At 56.9% G+C, this 12,085-nt stretch overlaps 7 protein-coding genes across 7 annotated transcripts; 3 read left to right on the top strand and 4 right to left on the bottom strand.

Moving 5' to 3' along the window:
* Positions 1-648: 648 nt before the first annotated feature.
* Positions 649-2,354, bottom strand: BAUCODRAFT_144632 (uncharacterized protein; the record flags this gene model as incomplete). The annotated part of the gene is made up of 4 exons (XM_007674051.1): positions 649-759; positions 816-1,029; positions 1,103-1,983; positions 2,046-2,354. 4 exons carry the CDS (start codon positions 2,352-2,354, stop codon positions 649-651), a joined length of 1,515 nt encoding a protein of 504 aa, XP_007672241.1.
* Positions 2,355-2,460: 106 nt separating this feature from the next.
* Positions 2,461-3,269, bottom strand: BAUCODRAFT_194119 (uncharacterized protein). The gene is made up of 2 exons (XM_007674050.1): positions 2,865-3,269; positions 2,461-2,812 (listed from the first exon to the last, which is right to left on the bottom strand). The coding sequence occupies exons 1-2, from the start codon at positions 3,030-3,032 to the stop codon at positions 2,591-2,593; spliced, it is 390 nt and encodes a 129-aa protein (XP_007672240.1). The 5' UTR covers positions 3,033-3,269; the 3' UTR covers positions 2,461-2,590.
* A 28-nt stretch (positions 3,270-3,297) lies between these two features.
* BAUCODRAFT_193954 (uncharacterized protein) lies at positions 3,298-4,224 on the top strand. The gene has a single exon (XM_007674049.1). It carries the CDS (start codon positions 3,508-3,510, stop codon positions 3,988-3,990), a length of 483 nt encoding a protein of 160 aa, XP_007672239.1. The 5' UTR covers positions 3,298-3,507; the 3' UTR covers positions 3,991-4,224.
* A 318-nt stretch (positions 4,225-4,542) lies between these two features.
* Positions 4,543-6,291, bottom strand: BAUCODRAFT_50008 (uncharacterized protein; the record flags this gene model as incomplete). The annotated part of the gene is made up of 1 exon (XM_007674048.1): positions 4,543-6,291. A coding segment is annotated over one exon (1,749 nt), but the record flags the coding sequence as incomplete, so codon positions are not given.
* Positions 6,292-7,165: 874 nt separating this feature from the next.
* On the top strand, positions 7,166-8,796 carry BAUCODRAFT_61919 (uncharacterized protein; the record flags this gene model as incomplete). The annotated part of the gene is made up of 3 exons (XM_007674047.1): positions 7,166-7,279; positions 7,450-8,427; positions 8,512-8,796. The coding sequence occupies 3 exons, from the start codon at positions 7,166-7,168 to the stop codon at positions 8,794-8,796; spliced, it is 1,377 nt and encodes a 458-aa protein (XP_007672237.1).
* Positions 8,797-8,982: 186 nt separating this feature from the next.
* Positions 8,983-10,572, bottom strand: BAUCODRAFT_193877 (uncharacterized protein). The gene is made up of 3 exons (XM_007674046.1): positions 9,794-10,572; positions 9,385-9,696; positions 8,983-9,297 (listed from the first exon to the last, which is right to left on the bottom strand). The coding sequence occupies exons 1-3, from the start codon at positions 10,403-10,405 to the stop codon at positions 9,169-9,171; spliced, it is 1,053 nt and encodes a 350-aa protein (XP_007672236.1). The 5' UTR covers positions 10,406-10,572; the 3' UTR covers positions 8,983-9,168.
* Positions 10,541-11,339, top strand: BAUCODRAFT_29432 (uncharacterized protein). Its single transcript, XM_007674045.1, has one exon. The coding sequence runs from the start codon at positions 10,741-10,743 to the stop codon at positions 11,215-11,217; it is 477 nt and encodes a 158-aa protein (XP_007672235.1). The 5' UTR covers positions 10,541-10,740; the 3' UTR covers positions 11,218-11,339.
* The last annotated feature ends 746 nt before the right edge of the window (positions 11,340-12,085 follow it).

Genomic DNA, 12,085 nt, shown 5'->3' with positions numbered 1-12,085 from the left:
GCCAGCCACAACCAGGTCTCCGCAGCTGAGGCTCCGACAACCAGGACCAGACATGCTAAAGCTCCTCACATGCGGCCAGATCTAGATCTGACCCCCAGCACGCTAACGCGGACCTGCATGGTGGTGCCTCGAGTCATGGCATGGACTGACAGGTCTGGGGTTGCACCGTTGCACAACCGAGGTCATTTTCAGAGGATTCCAACGATGCCGTTCTGGACGTAGAATCCGAGTATGCATGAGACATCCAGCATAACAAATGCGATTGTGAAAGCCGCTGCTGCCATGTGCTAGACGTCGGACGCTTTATGGTGCAGTAGACCTACCAAAGTGATACCGACGCAAGTGCATCTTTGGCTTTGTGAAATCCGGCTTACCGTTTCCTACGAAAGCAGCCGGTCAATGAGTGTTGAGCGCTGGGCACATGTGGTTTCAAGGCATGCTTGACCTGACCGCACTGACCTCGGAATACATTTTCTTCCTACTTCTCGTGCGCCGCGCGTCCTAATCAATCTGTCACACCTTGGCCTCACGACGCCGTGGGCACAACACCTCCGCTGCATACCGCAAGATCCCCGACATCTGCTTCAAGTCTCGCTCAGGGCATTTAAGCTCCATCTGTGACGCAGGTCATGCGTCCAAACCAATCAGTCACACCTTCGTGTCTTGACGCCGTGGCCATATATTGACCTTGACTTCCTCCGCATAACCAAAGATTCCCGGCATCTGCTTCAGCCCTCGCTCCGGATATGCAAGCTCCATCTATTATCGGACGTCAGCAACAACCCGAACCTTCAGACACATTACCAGTAACAGACCTCGAAGTTCATGACGAGCGCGGAGATGGCCTTCCTCATCTCCAACCACGCCACGTTGATACCCAAGCACATTCTCTTGCCCGCCGAGAAGGCCAAATTTGCACGATTCATCAGGATGCGTTGTTCTTCGCTTCCCTCGAGCCAGCGTTCGGGTCGATATGTTTCAAAGTCCGCGCCATAAATATTGGGGTTGGTATTCAGACCGGCTGTGTTTCTAAGAGAACAACCATGACTGTCAGTGATTGTCCCCAAAATAAAGTATGGCTTAGATTTAAGAGTATCCGTACATAGCGACGATAGTACCCTTCGGAACGTGTACGCCGGCAATGTCCTCATGGCCGTCAGTCACAGTTCGCTCGAGCATAATGTTAATGCTCGGATACAGTCGACCGGACTCTTTGATGCAAGCCTCGAGGTACGGCAGTTTGCGCAATACAGCCGTTGGCGGTAAATCCCAACCTTCAGCGGTCGGTGGAGCGACAGACTCGATCTCGGCGCGGAGTTTTGCAAGCACATGTTTGTCTCGAACGAGGCAGAACATGCAAATTGCCGTTGAGTAGGCAGTCGTCTCTGCGCCGGCCTGCATGGTGGTGATGGTCAGACCGAGGATGGTTGACGGGCTGAACAGCTGCGGATCCGATTCCGCCGACTGCATATACAAGTCCAAGAGGTCGTTATGAGTGCCCAGACCTCCCTTGGCTTTACGTCGCTCCACAACTTGCATGGCCAATCGCATGATACTAGATCGTGATTTCTTCCTGTTGCGTGCGACCCAGTTCTTATAGATCAGGCCTTCCAACGAAGGTAGAGTCCACCAAAAGTTCCAGTGCTCAAAGCGCCGCCGCCCAGCTTCGAGCGCGCCGTCCACATCCTGCCGACGGCTCATGAAGCCTTGATCTTCGCTGAAGCCAATGCGCGCAACAGTGTCAAAAGCGAACCAGCTCAACCAGTCGGCCAGATCCACCATCGATCCGGCAGTTTGAAGGTGGCCAACGAGTTCGGAGACGGTGTGGTCGACGTGCGCTTCGTAGCCCAGAACGCCGTGAGAGGAGAAGGTGGCATGGAGATTGCGCTTCAGGCGCGCGGCCTTGGCGTCGTCCGTCAACGCGACGAACGATAGGACTTCCGAACCGTTTACCCAAGCCTTCAGTGGCTCGTGGTTGGAAGCCTGTGCTGTACCTCAGTATGTAGAATGAAGCTTGGTTGTGCCCTGCGAGCAAGGTTGCATACCTTGGGGAGTATATTCGTTGTCCCAAGTATGACAGGTACGGCAGAGAGATCACTGAACATGACCCGATTGGGACCATAACGTTGGACTGGGCCGTACCTCTGATGCAGCCGCTTTCGGGTCTCGTAAAAGGATTCCTTCCGATTCATCTGCCACATGAGCCAGAGGTTCGTCCATGCAGCAGCAGGCGGGCCGGGGATTTTCCTCAGTCGCCAGTACTGTAGCACAGAAGTGGCGAGGGTGAATGGTACGAGGGAGAACAGCAGTGAAAGAGCCACCATGACCCATGAAGGGCGGTAAAGGTCGGGCATACCTCGATGCTGTGCGATGGCAACGCGCAGGGCCGGGTTTGGAAGGTAGATAGGATCTCAAGTCAGTTCCAGGCGGCTGCCTTTATAGAGGAATGTTTGCGTGACCCCGCCGAGGGTGTCATTTGATCAGGCCGTCCTTAGCTGCACCGACATCGACCGTTCCAAGCAACTGCGCCGCACTGCCGAAGGCGCAGGCTTCACTAAATCGAATAGCCGGATCCAGCGTTGCTGTTGACTCAAGCTCCGTACCAGCTAGGCGCATGGACCGCTGCCTGCGAAAGGGTATCGGTGCGATGTAGTCCTGCTTCCTGTGCTGGTCGTTGGTCATTTCGGAGCTTGCCAGATGCCGCAGACTCCGGCAATGGCGTTCTCCTCCGCTTTCGAGCCACCACCAGGCCTGCGTGTTGGCGCTTGACAGCTGCAGCTTTCACCTTCACAAACTTCATGGGCATATCGCGCTACCGAAAGTAAGCACCACTAGCCCGTACCGCATATACAGAAGTAATGCACCTCGCTAGGCACATGATATCGTGACTGCCCTTTCCCCACCACCGGCATCCGGCGGAGGTGGTAGATTTCTTGCATCGAGACGAGTCTTGGCAGGAGCGTAGGTCTTGCGGATGGGGGCAAGACACGGCTGCTCCGTGACAGTACTGGCGCTACTCCCGAAGTGGGCATTGGTCTCTGAAAAGTCTAAAGTGATGAGCCACAGGGGGTACATTATTGTACTCATACTTCGTACTCCCGACGATCAGATGCTGAATGGGCCAGATGACCCGCGGGTCGGCTACGCAGCACGAACGACATGCCCTTCAGTAGCCGAGGCAGGAGAATTTGTCGCGCCAGTTCTTGCCGAAGTCCTGTCGCTGTGAGGTGGAAAGGAAAGCGGAGTGAAGTCGACAGACCGCTGAAGGTGGGGGGCATCGCAGACTTGGCGCTGGGCTTCAGGGCTTCTTTTGTGGCTTCACGTTCATTCAGTGTGTTTGGAGACAATGGGAGGTGGCAGACCGGTTTAAGACAGCAAACGCAGCGTCAGGTGTGTCTGTACTTTGAAATATGACCTGCATACCCACTTTTCAGAGAGGCTTCCGGAGCATGTAGCCACTCCAGGAAGCTGAGAAGAACATCGAGGAGCTTATCTGTCAACACATTCATGAACGACACCTGTACGATTTCCTCCTACCTGGATCTCTCCTTCGAGGAACGACAGCGTCGGCGCGAATGGAACCGCAGTCCACTGAAAGACCTCTTCCCACGCATCCCACCCTCATCCCTGGAAACCATCCTCGACATCTGCATCTCCAAATCCTTCGTCTACCAACTGTCACAGCCTAAACTGTGGAACAGCCGTCGCTACACAAGCATAGTAGTCGCGCACGTCCGTCGTTCGCACACGGAGTACGACAATCTTCTTCGCGAAGAGCACGTTGAGCGTTTCGAGGCGCGCCAACGTACTGCTGCGCAAGTATGGAAGGTTCTGCGGGAGTGGTGTCCGTGGGATGATTCGAATGAAGTCTTGGAGCGGTGTTTCCAAGCGACGCTCTTGCGGCCGGAGGAGAGGACTGTGGCTGATTGGGATCCTATGGATGTGGATGACGAGTCGGACTTTGCTGACGACCCTATGGATTTGGATTGAGTGCTTTACTACAGAGCCATCTTTGTGGTCGAACCGGTTGGTGAGGCTTCTCCTTATAGCAGGCCATGGCATACCTGCGACCAGAGAATGTCTCAAGTTCGAGCGTTGGGCCCCACAATCAAACGGGATTTGTCCATGATCGAGCCGGCTCGCAAGCAAGCCCAGCTGGAAGGCTCGTATTGGCCGGCTTAAATGGCCTGCGTCGTGGTAATCCGGTCTGGGAGGTCAAATTCGCAAGCAAGCCAGGCTAGGAGCCCCAGAATGGTCGGCTTGCAAGTCAAGCAATCCCTCTGCACCGAGAAAGCCAGCGGTGCAGTAAAGATCGGCTTGCTTGGCATGTTCGCGGACAGTATCCCAACATCCCCTGAAGGGCACATTTAAACGACCGCACCCCTCAAGCACCGCACTCTCTCACCCATGCGGATCATTCCCAAACGTCCCCCCACCCTTCTGCGACTCCGTCAACCTCACCGGCTCCTCCCTCTCATAATCCGCAGCATCAGCAGTCATCGGCAGCGCCCCCTCAAACTTCTCCTTCTTCTCATTCGACCTCCCCTCCGTCTTCTCCAAATGCAACCGAATACTCTCCGGCGACGGCTTGACATGCAACCAAATTTCATCCCCGCCCTCCGGCTGCCGTCCCGACTTCTTCGCCTCGCGTCGTTGCAACTTCCGGTACAATGTCGGGGAGATGCGGTACACCCATTCGTGTTTGATCTGGAGACGCATGGCTGTATACTTTTCCATGGGTCGGTGGAGGAGGTTACTCGGGATGCGGTCGAGCGGGGCGGGCCGGGCTTCGAGGAGGTTTTCGTTTTTGTAGGCGCGGTTGACTTGGGCGAGTTCGGCGGGGAGGACGTGGGAGAGGAATTCGAGGGAGGCGTTGATGTTGAGGTCGAGGGCTCGTTGGGGCTCTGCGGTCATTTTGAGGAACATGCTGCATACGTTGCGGTAGAGGAGGGAGAAGTCCGATTGTGATATGTGTACGGTACCTCGCAGTGTCATCAGCCAGCTCGGGTTCTGGTACGGTGCTTCTTGTGCTTCCATAATCAAACTCTCCACGAGTTCGAAGTTACTCGGCCAGTACGTAAACGCTTCGCTGTTAATCGCGAGCAATGGAGAGCGGATTCTGTGATGCGGCGCCTCCTTCTCCGGTGGCCGGGTGCCAGCGCCCCAGATATCGTAGATGATGCCTTGGCTAACGAACGGAAAGCGATCGGAATGGCGGAGAATCTCCGTGACGGTGGCAGCCCCAAAGCTATGTCCGCACGCCGTCACGTAATCAAGATGGAAGCGGTTCTTCCATTTACTCCAATCCACACCCTTCAGTCCGTGGGAAGAGGACGCTTTGTAGCCTTTCGTCCGCAGATTACGCTTGGCGACATTGTGGCCTTCACCACGATGGATTTCGCACATGACGTAGTAAGCCTCTTCGAGCTCGGCCATTCGAAGGTCGATCTGCGCGGCTCGTAGTTCTCGATCGACGCCTCCTTCGCTGTGAGGCGAGGTGTCGTACGGATTGTCCTTGGGAAAGATATAATCAATGACCTCGTAACCCTTCTTTCGTTCCTCTGGTTTGTGATCGACATGCCCTTTCTTCTCGCGCTCGTCCATACTCCCACAAGCACCAGGCTGCTTGGTAAAGTTGACGTACGTTCGTGGTCCGGAGCCGTCACGGTGCTCCACGGCGCATACGACGAAGCCGTAGCTGGCAAACTCCCCACACACTGAGGAGTACATGGTCCGCGTACCGCCGAGTCCGTGGCTGAAGAGGATGAGTGGGAATTCGGGCTCATCACTCGCACCTTCTGGCTTCTCCCCCATCTCGAACTTGACATCAACGCCCTCCGAGTCAGTGTCAACAGGCGGAGCCCAGTAGTGGGCGAGAGGCGCATTGCGATACGCCGGTAATTTCGTGAATAGTGCTGGTATGAAGAGCGGAAGGGCCAGGTTGCCCAGACCGGCGAACTTGCCGTAGCCTTGAGCGATGCTGAGACGAGGCCTCCCCAGCCATAACTGACGTGATAACTTCTCACTGCCCATTTGTCGGAGTTCACGGTCGTGGTGTGAAGACGGATAGTAGATGGTCATCAGCACTGTTTCCAGCTGGAGTAAATGCTTGTGGTCGCGCTTGATGTGGGAGAAGTAACGTGGATCTCGTGCTGGGACTTCAATCTCCATGGTAGCGACAGGGTAAGGGCCAGTATAAGTTGGTAACGAGCGACCGGGGAAGACGACTTTGTCGCGCCATCCTCGCGGAGGCCGGACCTTGGGCTTCTGCGCATGCGGTACAGATCCAGTTTTGCCGCTGCTTTGAAGCCCACCCAGAGGCATGTCGGCGGCGAAGAATGTGTCTATACCATAAGAATGCTTTCGTTTACAAAATGTACATATAGATTCCCGAAAGCGATGTCTCAGCACATGCTGCTTCGGAGTACCTTATTATTGAGCGAGTGTTGGCATGGTGAGAAGTGAAGAGCACGCGCGGGTGCTCCCTCCTAACGATGTCGAACAGGACACCGGATCAATAAGTTCGATTAAGAGACAGCGCAATTATGACCTCGAAGTGTATCGTTTGTTGCATCCGCGGATGTGACGTAAAGAGGTGGCAGCCCAAAGCGCGCCCGAGGCAGCCGGAAGTTGAAGGAAGAGGAAGGTGAAGGCTTGGCTGATGCGGTGGAGTCGACGACGAACAACTCGAAGTCAGTTGAGATGCAACACTTCCTCACACACACAATGTACCAGTAACGTGAGTGAGTCTCTCTCACGGGACCTGCGCATGGCATGATTAAGTCATCAAGAGACGGATCGCGTCGCGTGTCGCAATCAATGGCACCACAACAGGAACAGGAACAGGAAGTCGCACATCACAGCCGTAAGAGACGCCCTCATGCACCGTCGGTCACCGAAACTTTTGACTTTGGCTAGCGTCGTCTCGTCGACAGCCAATCGCCGCCATCTCTCGGTCGCACCTCGACCGCACAAAATATGCATCGCCACCTTAATCCATCGACCACAAGATCATCTGCTGACTCATGCCAGTACCGTTGTTCTCCGAGCCACTCCCCTTGGAAGTGTGCATGATTGATACTCCCTCGATTCTTGTCTAACGTATGCGGTCTTGGGTTGTCGAAATCGCGGACAAGAATGCCATATAAAAGTGTTCCTTGTCGAGATGGACTACCTCATACGCTTCGTGCAGATGCACGAGTCCTTCCGCCAAGCTGAGACCGATGCCATCGCGGATCTCGAAGGCTTGCAGATGCAATGGCTGCACTACTCCGCAGATGTATGTACATGTAGCTTCTCGAGGCGAGGGGCGAGGTAGGTCGGTAGACAGTCGTCATCAACAGCCCAAAACTCAACGCCGGGCTTGGGTATGCCATACCTTTCCTATCCATCTCGTCCTTCGCCTCTTGCTCCCCCTCCCACTATACTACCCAGCTCACAACCCACCAGGCCCCCTTCGCCATCATCCGCTTCACAGGACCCACCGGCGAGACCACCTCCGCCGCCCGCACCCTCATCGCCCGCTCCATCCTCGCCACCTCCATCCACGAACTCTGGGGCACCGGCCCGGACTACCCCACCCTGCACACCTCCATCCGCGCCCTCACCTCCGCCCAATGGCCCGCCTACCAACACACCTCCTTCCGCTTCACCATCGACTCCTACCACTCCAGCCGGCCCCTCGCCTCCCAACACACCCTCATCGAATCCTTCGCCTACATGTCCTTCACCGGCCCCATCGCCATGCGCAACCCGGCCAACCACTTCACCGTCTTCGAGGAATCGCGCCTCGACGCCCCGACGCCGCACCGTCTCTACTTCGGCCGCTTGGTCGGCGCAAGCGGGCGCAAACAAGCACTTGTGAAATACAACCTCAAGAAACGCACCTACATCGCCACGACCTCCATGGACGCCGAACTCTCCCTCGTCACCGCCAACCTCGCCCAAGCCGCAGCGGGGAAACTGATCTACGACCCCTTCATGGGCACGGGCTCCTTTCCCCTCGCGTGCGCCCATTTCGGCGCGACGGTCTTCGGCAGCGATCTGGACGGTCGTTCCATCCGGGGGCAAGGCGCTCGCAGCGTCAAAGCCAACTTCGAACAATACGCCACCGCATCCAACTACCTAGGCGGCTTCGTCGCGGATCTGACCAACACGCCCCTGCGCCACACACGTACCCTCGACGGCATCATATGTGACCCCCCTTACGGCGTCCGCGAGGGACTGAAAGTCCTGGGTAGCACGCGCGTGGCGTTGAAGGAGGTCGTGTACCTCTCCGACGGCACGCCGGCGCATTTGGGTGCGAATTATATCCCGCCGAAGAAAGGGTATCGTTTCGAGCGGATGTTGGATGATGTGCTGAGTTTTGCGGCGGAGGGGTTGGTGGAGGGGGGGAGGTTGTGTATGTGGATGCCTGTTGCTGGCGCTGTCGCAGACGGGACGGATGGCGGGGCCGGAGGGGTGGGCGGGGTTGGAGGTGCTGCGGAGGAGGTGGCGGGGGAGGAGAAAAAGGGGGAGGAAGCCGAGTATGAGATTCCGCGGCATCCGGCGCTGAGGTTGGTGAGCGAGTGCACGCAGGATTTCAACAAATGGTCCCGTCGCTTGCTCACGTATGCGCGGTGCGCGGACGGGGAGGTGGATGCGGATGCGTTGCTGGCGTATCGCGCGAGAAGGTCGGTTTTGTCGGAGGCTGAAATTGGGCCTGAGGTGAAGACGACGGCGAACAATCTCAATGCGTTTCGGAAAAGGTATTTCGAGGGGTTTAGGGAGCGGTCTGCGGAATCAAGGTGCGATTGAGATGTAGTGCGTTCTGGCGGGATTATGTGAGCTCGACGGTATCGACAGAAGCAACATGAAGTCAGAATAAGGGTGACATGCACAGCCGTTAGCGTTCCTACAGTCCCAACACCACCGTACTGCGCCACAGCTCGCCGGGACTCCTTTGCGCTTCTCTCTCCCTCTCCTTCGCGTTCGTACATCGAGCCTCCAATGCGCCTTGCCATTTCCCCTTGCCCGCGCGAAGAAAAAAAAGAGGCCAGCCAGTCAGCCAGCCTCACGGAGCCATTCCAGGCAAGATACAAGCGTGTCAACACAACTCCAAGACCGTCGACATGGACACTGGCGCGCAGAACGTTCCAGATATTCTCAGATATGATGAGGATAGATCGTCTACGCCGCCGCAGCAGCAGCCGCCCGCGGTTGCTCGTGCTCGTGGAAGCTCGGTGGCGGGTGTCCGTACGTACTACTATACTCATCCTGATACCGCTTCGCATCCTCCTTCTGCAGACTCTGATACTTCTACAATCCACACAATCAGTTATTGATGTCCCCACATGCATAATAGTACCGGGTGGTAGGAGCGCGATGGAATTTGCAAAGACTTACCTCCTTCTCCCCCCCACTCAACCCCCTCCACTCCTCCGCAATCAACTTCGCCCGCTCCGGCAGGGCAATGTGCTTGAAGTCGCCACTCGCGTTCCGGTTCACCGTGAACTGCACGAACGCGCTCAGCGGCTGCTTGGCGCGGCGCTCGTCGGGCAGTTTCGGCCACTTCGACTTCTGCTTGGGTAACAGCCTGCGGAGTTGGGCGCGCGCTTTGTTGGCCGCGTCGATTTCTTCCGGCGCGTGCGCGTCCACCCACCGTTTGTAGGCGGCTTGTTTGGATTCGCGGTCGGTGTGGGCTATGTGGTTCCAGTGCTGTAACACGCCGTAACGTATTAGCGATTGCTTCTCATGTATGTATATAGAACTTCGACCCGGCGTTTCGTCGTTTTGGTAGGATGGGAGAACGTACCTCCCGATCAGCAGCGGAAATCTCCCTCCACAACCCCGCACACTCCTTCATCGGCGCCCCTCCGCGGATCGTCTGCGCCACCTCCTCGCTCCGCCGCTCCTTCATCAGCTTGGCGACGTGATCCGCATAAAACGCGCGGTAAGCGGTCGTGTTGAAGCGATGGCTCGGTGGATCAAGCGCGGCCTTCTTGAGCTCGACGATCTTGAGTTTCTCCAGCTTGACCTTTTGCGCGGCCTTTTGCTTGTCGGTTAACACCTTCTTTGGTTTTGGTTTGGGCTTGGCGGTCGCTTTCGCTTTGGCTTTGGGTTTTGCGTTTGGTTCTGACGTCGTCTTCTTCTTCGCAGCGGCGCTTTCCTTCTTCGCCTCGACTTTTTGCTTGGCGGGGGAGTCGGATGATGTCGCTTTCGGTGCGGCGCGTTTGACGGCGCGCCGGATGGTTTTGGAGGGTTCGCCCACGACGCTACGGGGTCGGCTTGGTGTCGCGTATGTCCTGACTGTCTGCTTTGTCGACGGCCGGAGTGCTAGCTCGTATTGACACGGCGGTGGGGTGGTCACGGGAAGGTTGGCGGAGGGTCGGGTGTGCAGTAGCACTGCCACCCGGCGGCCGAACATGTTGGGCGGTGTTGTACGGTTAATGTGCTCGGATGGTGTATGCGACAACACTTTGTTGTAGTCTGGCAGTAGTATATGGTAGAGTGAGGGTGTACGGGTGGGCGATGTTGACGGGGCAGGAGCTCGCGTGAGGTGCGCTGAAACGCGAGGGGAGGGCCCGGGAGGCTGGCTGGCTGCTCGCTCCTTCTTGGCCGAGGGGAGCTTGGACCAATCGAGCCGTTTGCGCCAGTCTTCAGCCCTAACAAGCCACGCTTCTTCTATGCACAATAGACTACGTGTGAGTCGACGACGTTCGAACGGTCCATGTGGAGAGTCCCGCAACCACAAATGTTAAGATGTTAAGATCCCATCATGCTGCACCGCACGCTCTCTGCATCATCTACTTCAGCAGCACTCCCGTTTGCTTGGACATCTCAACATCCCTCCACCCTCACATCTGCACTCACGCCCAACCTGTTTGCGGGATACAGTATTTCACGCGCTCAGTTATAGCTCCTCGCCTGCGCCGCCGCATCCGCATCCCTCGCCGCGACGTTATCGCGCGCCGTCTGCGCCAGCGTCCCGGCTTGCGACTGTCCCCTCTGAGCGTCCAGTTGCCTACCAAGCTTGCCCTTGCCTCCCGCCGCGGCTTTGGCTCGTTCCTGCCGACCAGTAGTGTCAGCGAGGCTTATTCATCTCAGCCGCAGCCGTATGAGTGTCATATGGGCGATGAGCCGCTTGATGCTGGGCTACAGCTCACAGCCAGACCGTCGCGACCATTCTGCCACCGCGTGGGCGTGGGTGTGCGCTTGCTTGCTTTCCGTCCACCGTGATGCTTGTGGAAGTTGATGATGATGAGAGACTACGCACCTCTGCCGCCTTTGCAGCAGCCTCCTTGGGGCTGCGCGAGTCTTCGGGCGCTTGCGGGTTCTTGCCCAATGTTCGTCCGCCTTGTGGTGCGCTTATCTTTGTCGGCGGCGCTGCGGCAGCTGCGTTACCTGATTGTGCTGGCGCGTTGGTTGGCCGGGAGGCGAGCGTGTTGCCATCGCCTTTGAAGTTGTTGTCTGGTTTGCCGAAGCAGTTGCCCATGGTTGGTGTAATGAGGTATGCTTAGGTGATATTGAAGAGGTGGAGGATGCGCGGCAGTACGCTATAGGATACGGAGACGCATCTTTCACAGCAATGGATATACGGAGCGTACGATGTTACTGCTGGCTAGGCGGTAGATTTCAGAAGGTATGAGATGATACCCACCCGCCCAGACTGCGCGCCCAGAGACCTGCGGCTCAATTGGAGTATCTCGCTCTCACGTGGGGGTCGAGTGGCATGTGCTGCCATGCTTCTGCGGGGTCCAGAGTCTTGGCAGGCAGGTGCGGATTAGCGTCCATCAAGGTGTGCATCGGAGTGTGAACGCTCGCTTCCATTGCGCAAAGCGGGACGGACAGAAATGTGAACTCGCACACTCGTCCCTACACCCCCGGCAAAGTCCGACGGGATGGCTGTTGGTGCAACAACAATGTCAGATCATTTTCCACACATGCAGCCTTACTACCCCCCAAATGGCTACGCTCCCATACCAGACCACAGCCAACACAGTCCTCACGTCCACAAGCGTTTAGCCGGCGAGCCTTCCTTCTGTGCCGGCAGGCACTGCTGTCAGTGGGAGAGTGAGGGATACGCATGCAGCTACCACTTCGCCAG

Source organism: Baudoinia panamericana (assembly GCF_000338955.1).
Source record: "Baudoinia panamericana UAMH 10762 unplaced genomic scaffold BAUCOscaffold_1, whole genome shotgun sequence".
Taxonomy (NCBI): domain Eukaryota; kingdom Fungi; phylum Ascomycota; class Dothideomycetes; order Mycosphaerellales; family Teratosphaeriaceae; genus Baudoinia; species Baudoinia panamericana.
This window is presented reverse-complemented; position numbering and strand designations above follow the sequence as displayed.

What these genes read in the sequence shown, in the direction of transcription:
- BAUCODRAFT_193954 (XM_007674049.1), top strand. Translation starts at nt 3,508, where the DNA reads ATGAACGACACCTGTACGATTTCCTCCTACCTGGATCTCTCCTTCGAG.
- BAUCODRAFT_194119 (XM_007674050.1), bottom strand. Translation starts at nt 3,032, where the DNA reads ATGCCCACTTCGGGAGTAGCGCCAGTACTGTCACGGAGCAGCCGTGTC. An exon ending in GATATCATGTGCCTAGCGAG is followed by an intron (nt 2,813 to 2,864) that starts GTGCATTACTTC and finishes TACTTTCGGTAG; the next exon opens with CGCGATATGCCCATGAAGTT.
- BAUCODRAFT_29432 (XM_007674045.1), top strand. Translation starts at nt 10,741, where the DNA reads ATGTTAAGATCCCATCATGCTGCACCGCACGCTCTCTGCATCATCTAC.
- BAUCODRAFT_193877 (XM_007674046.1), bottom strand. Translation starts at nt 10,405, where the DNA reads ATGTTCGGCCGCCGGGTGGCAGTGCTACTGCACACCCGACCCTCCGCC. An exon ending in TTTCCGCTGCTGATCGGGAG is followed by an intron (nt 9,697 to 9,793) that starts GTACGTTCTCCC and finishes GGCGTGTTACAG; the next exon opens with CACTGGAACCACATAGCCCA. An exon ending in TGAGTGGGGGGGAGAAGGAG is followed by an intron (nt 9,298 to 9,384) that starts GTAAGTCTTTGC and finishes TGTGGATTGTAG; the next exon opens with AAGTATCAGAGTCTGCAGAA.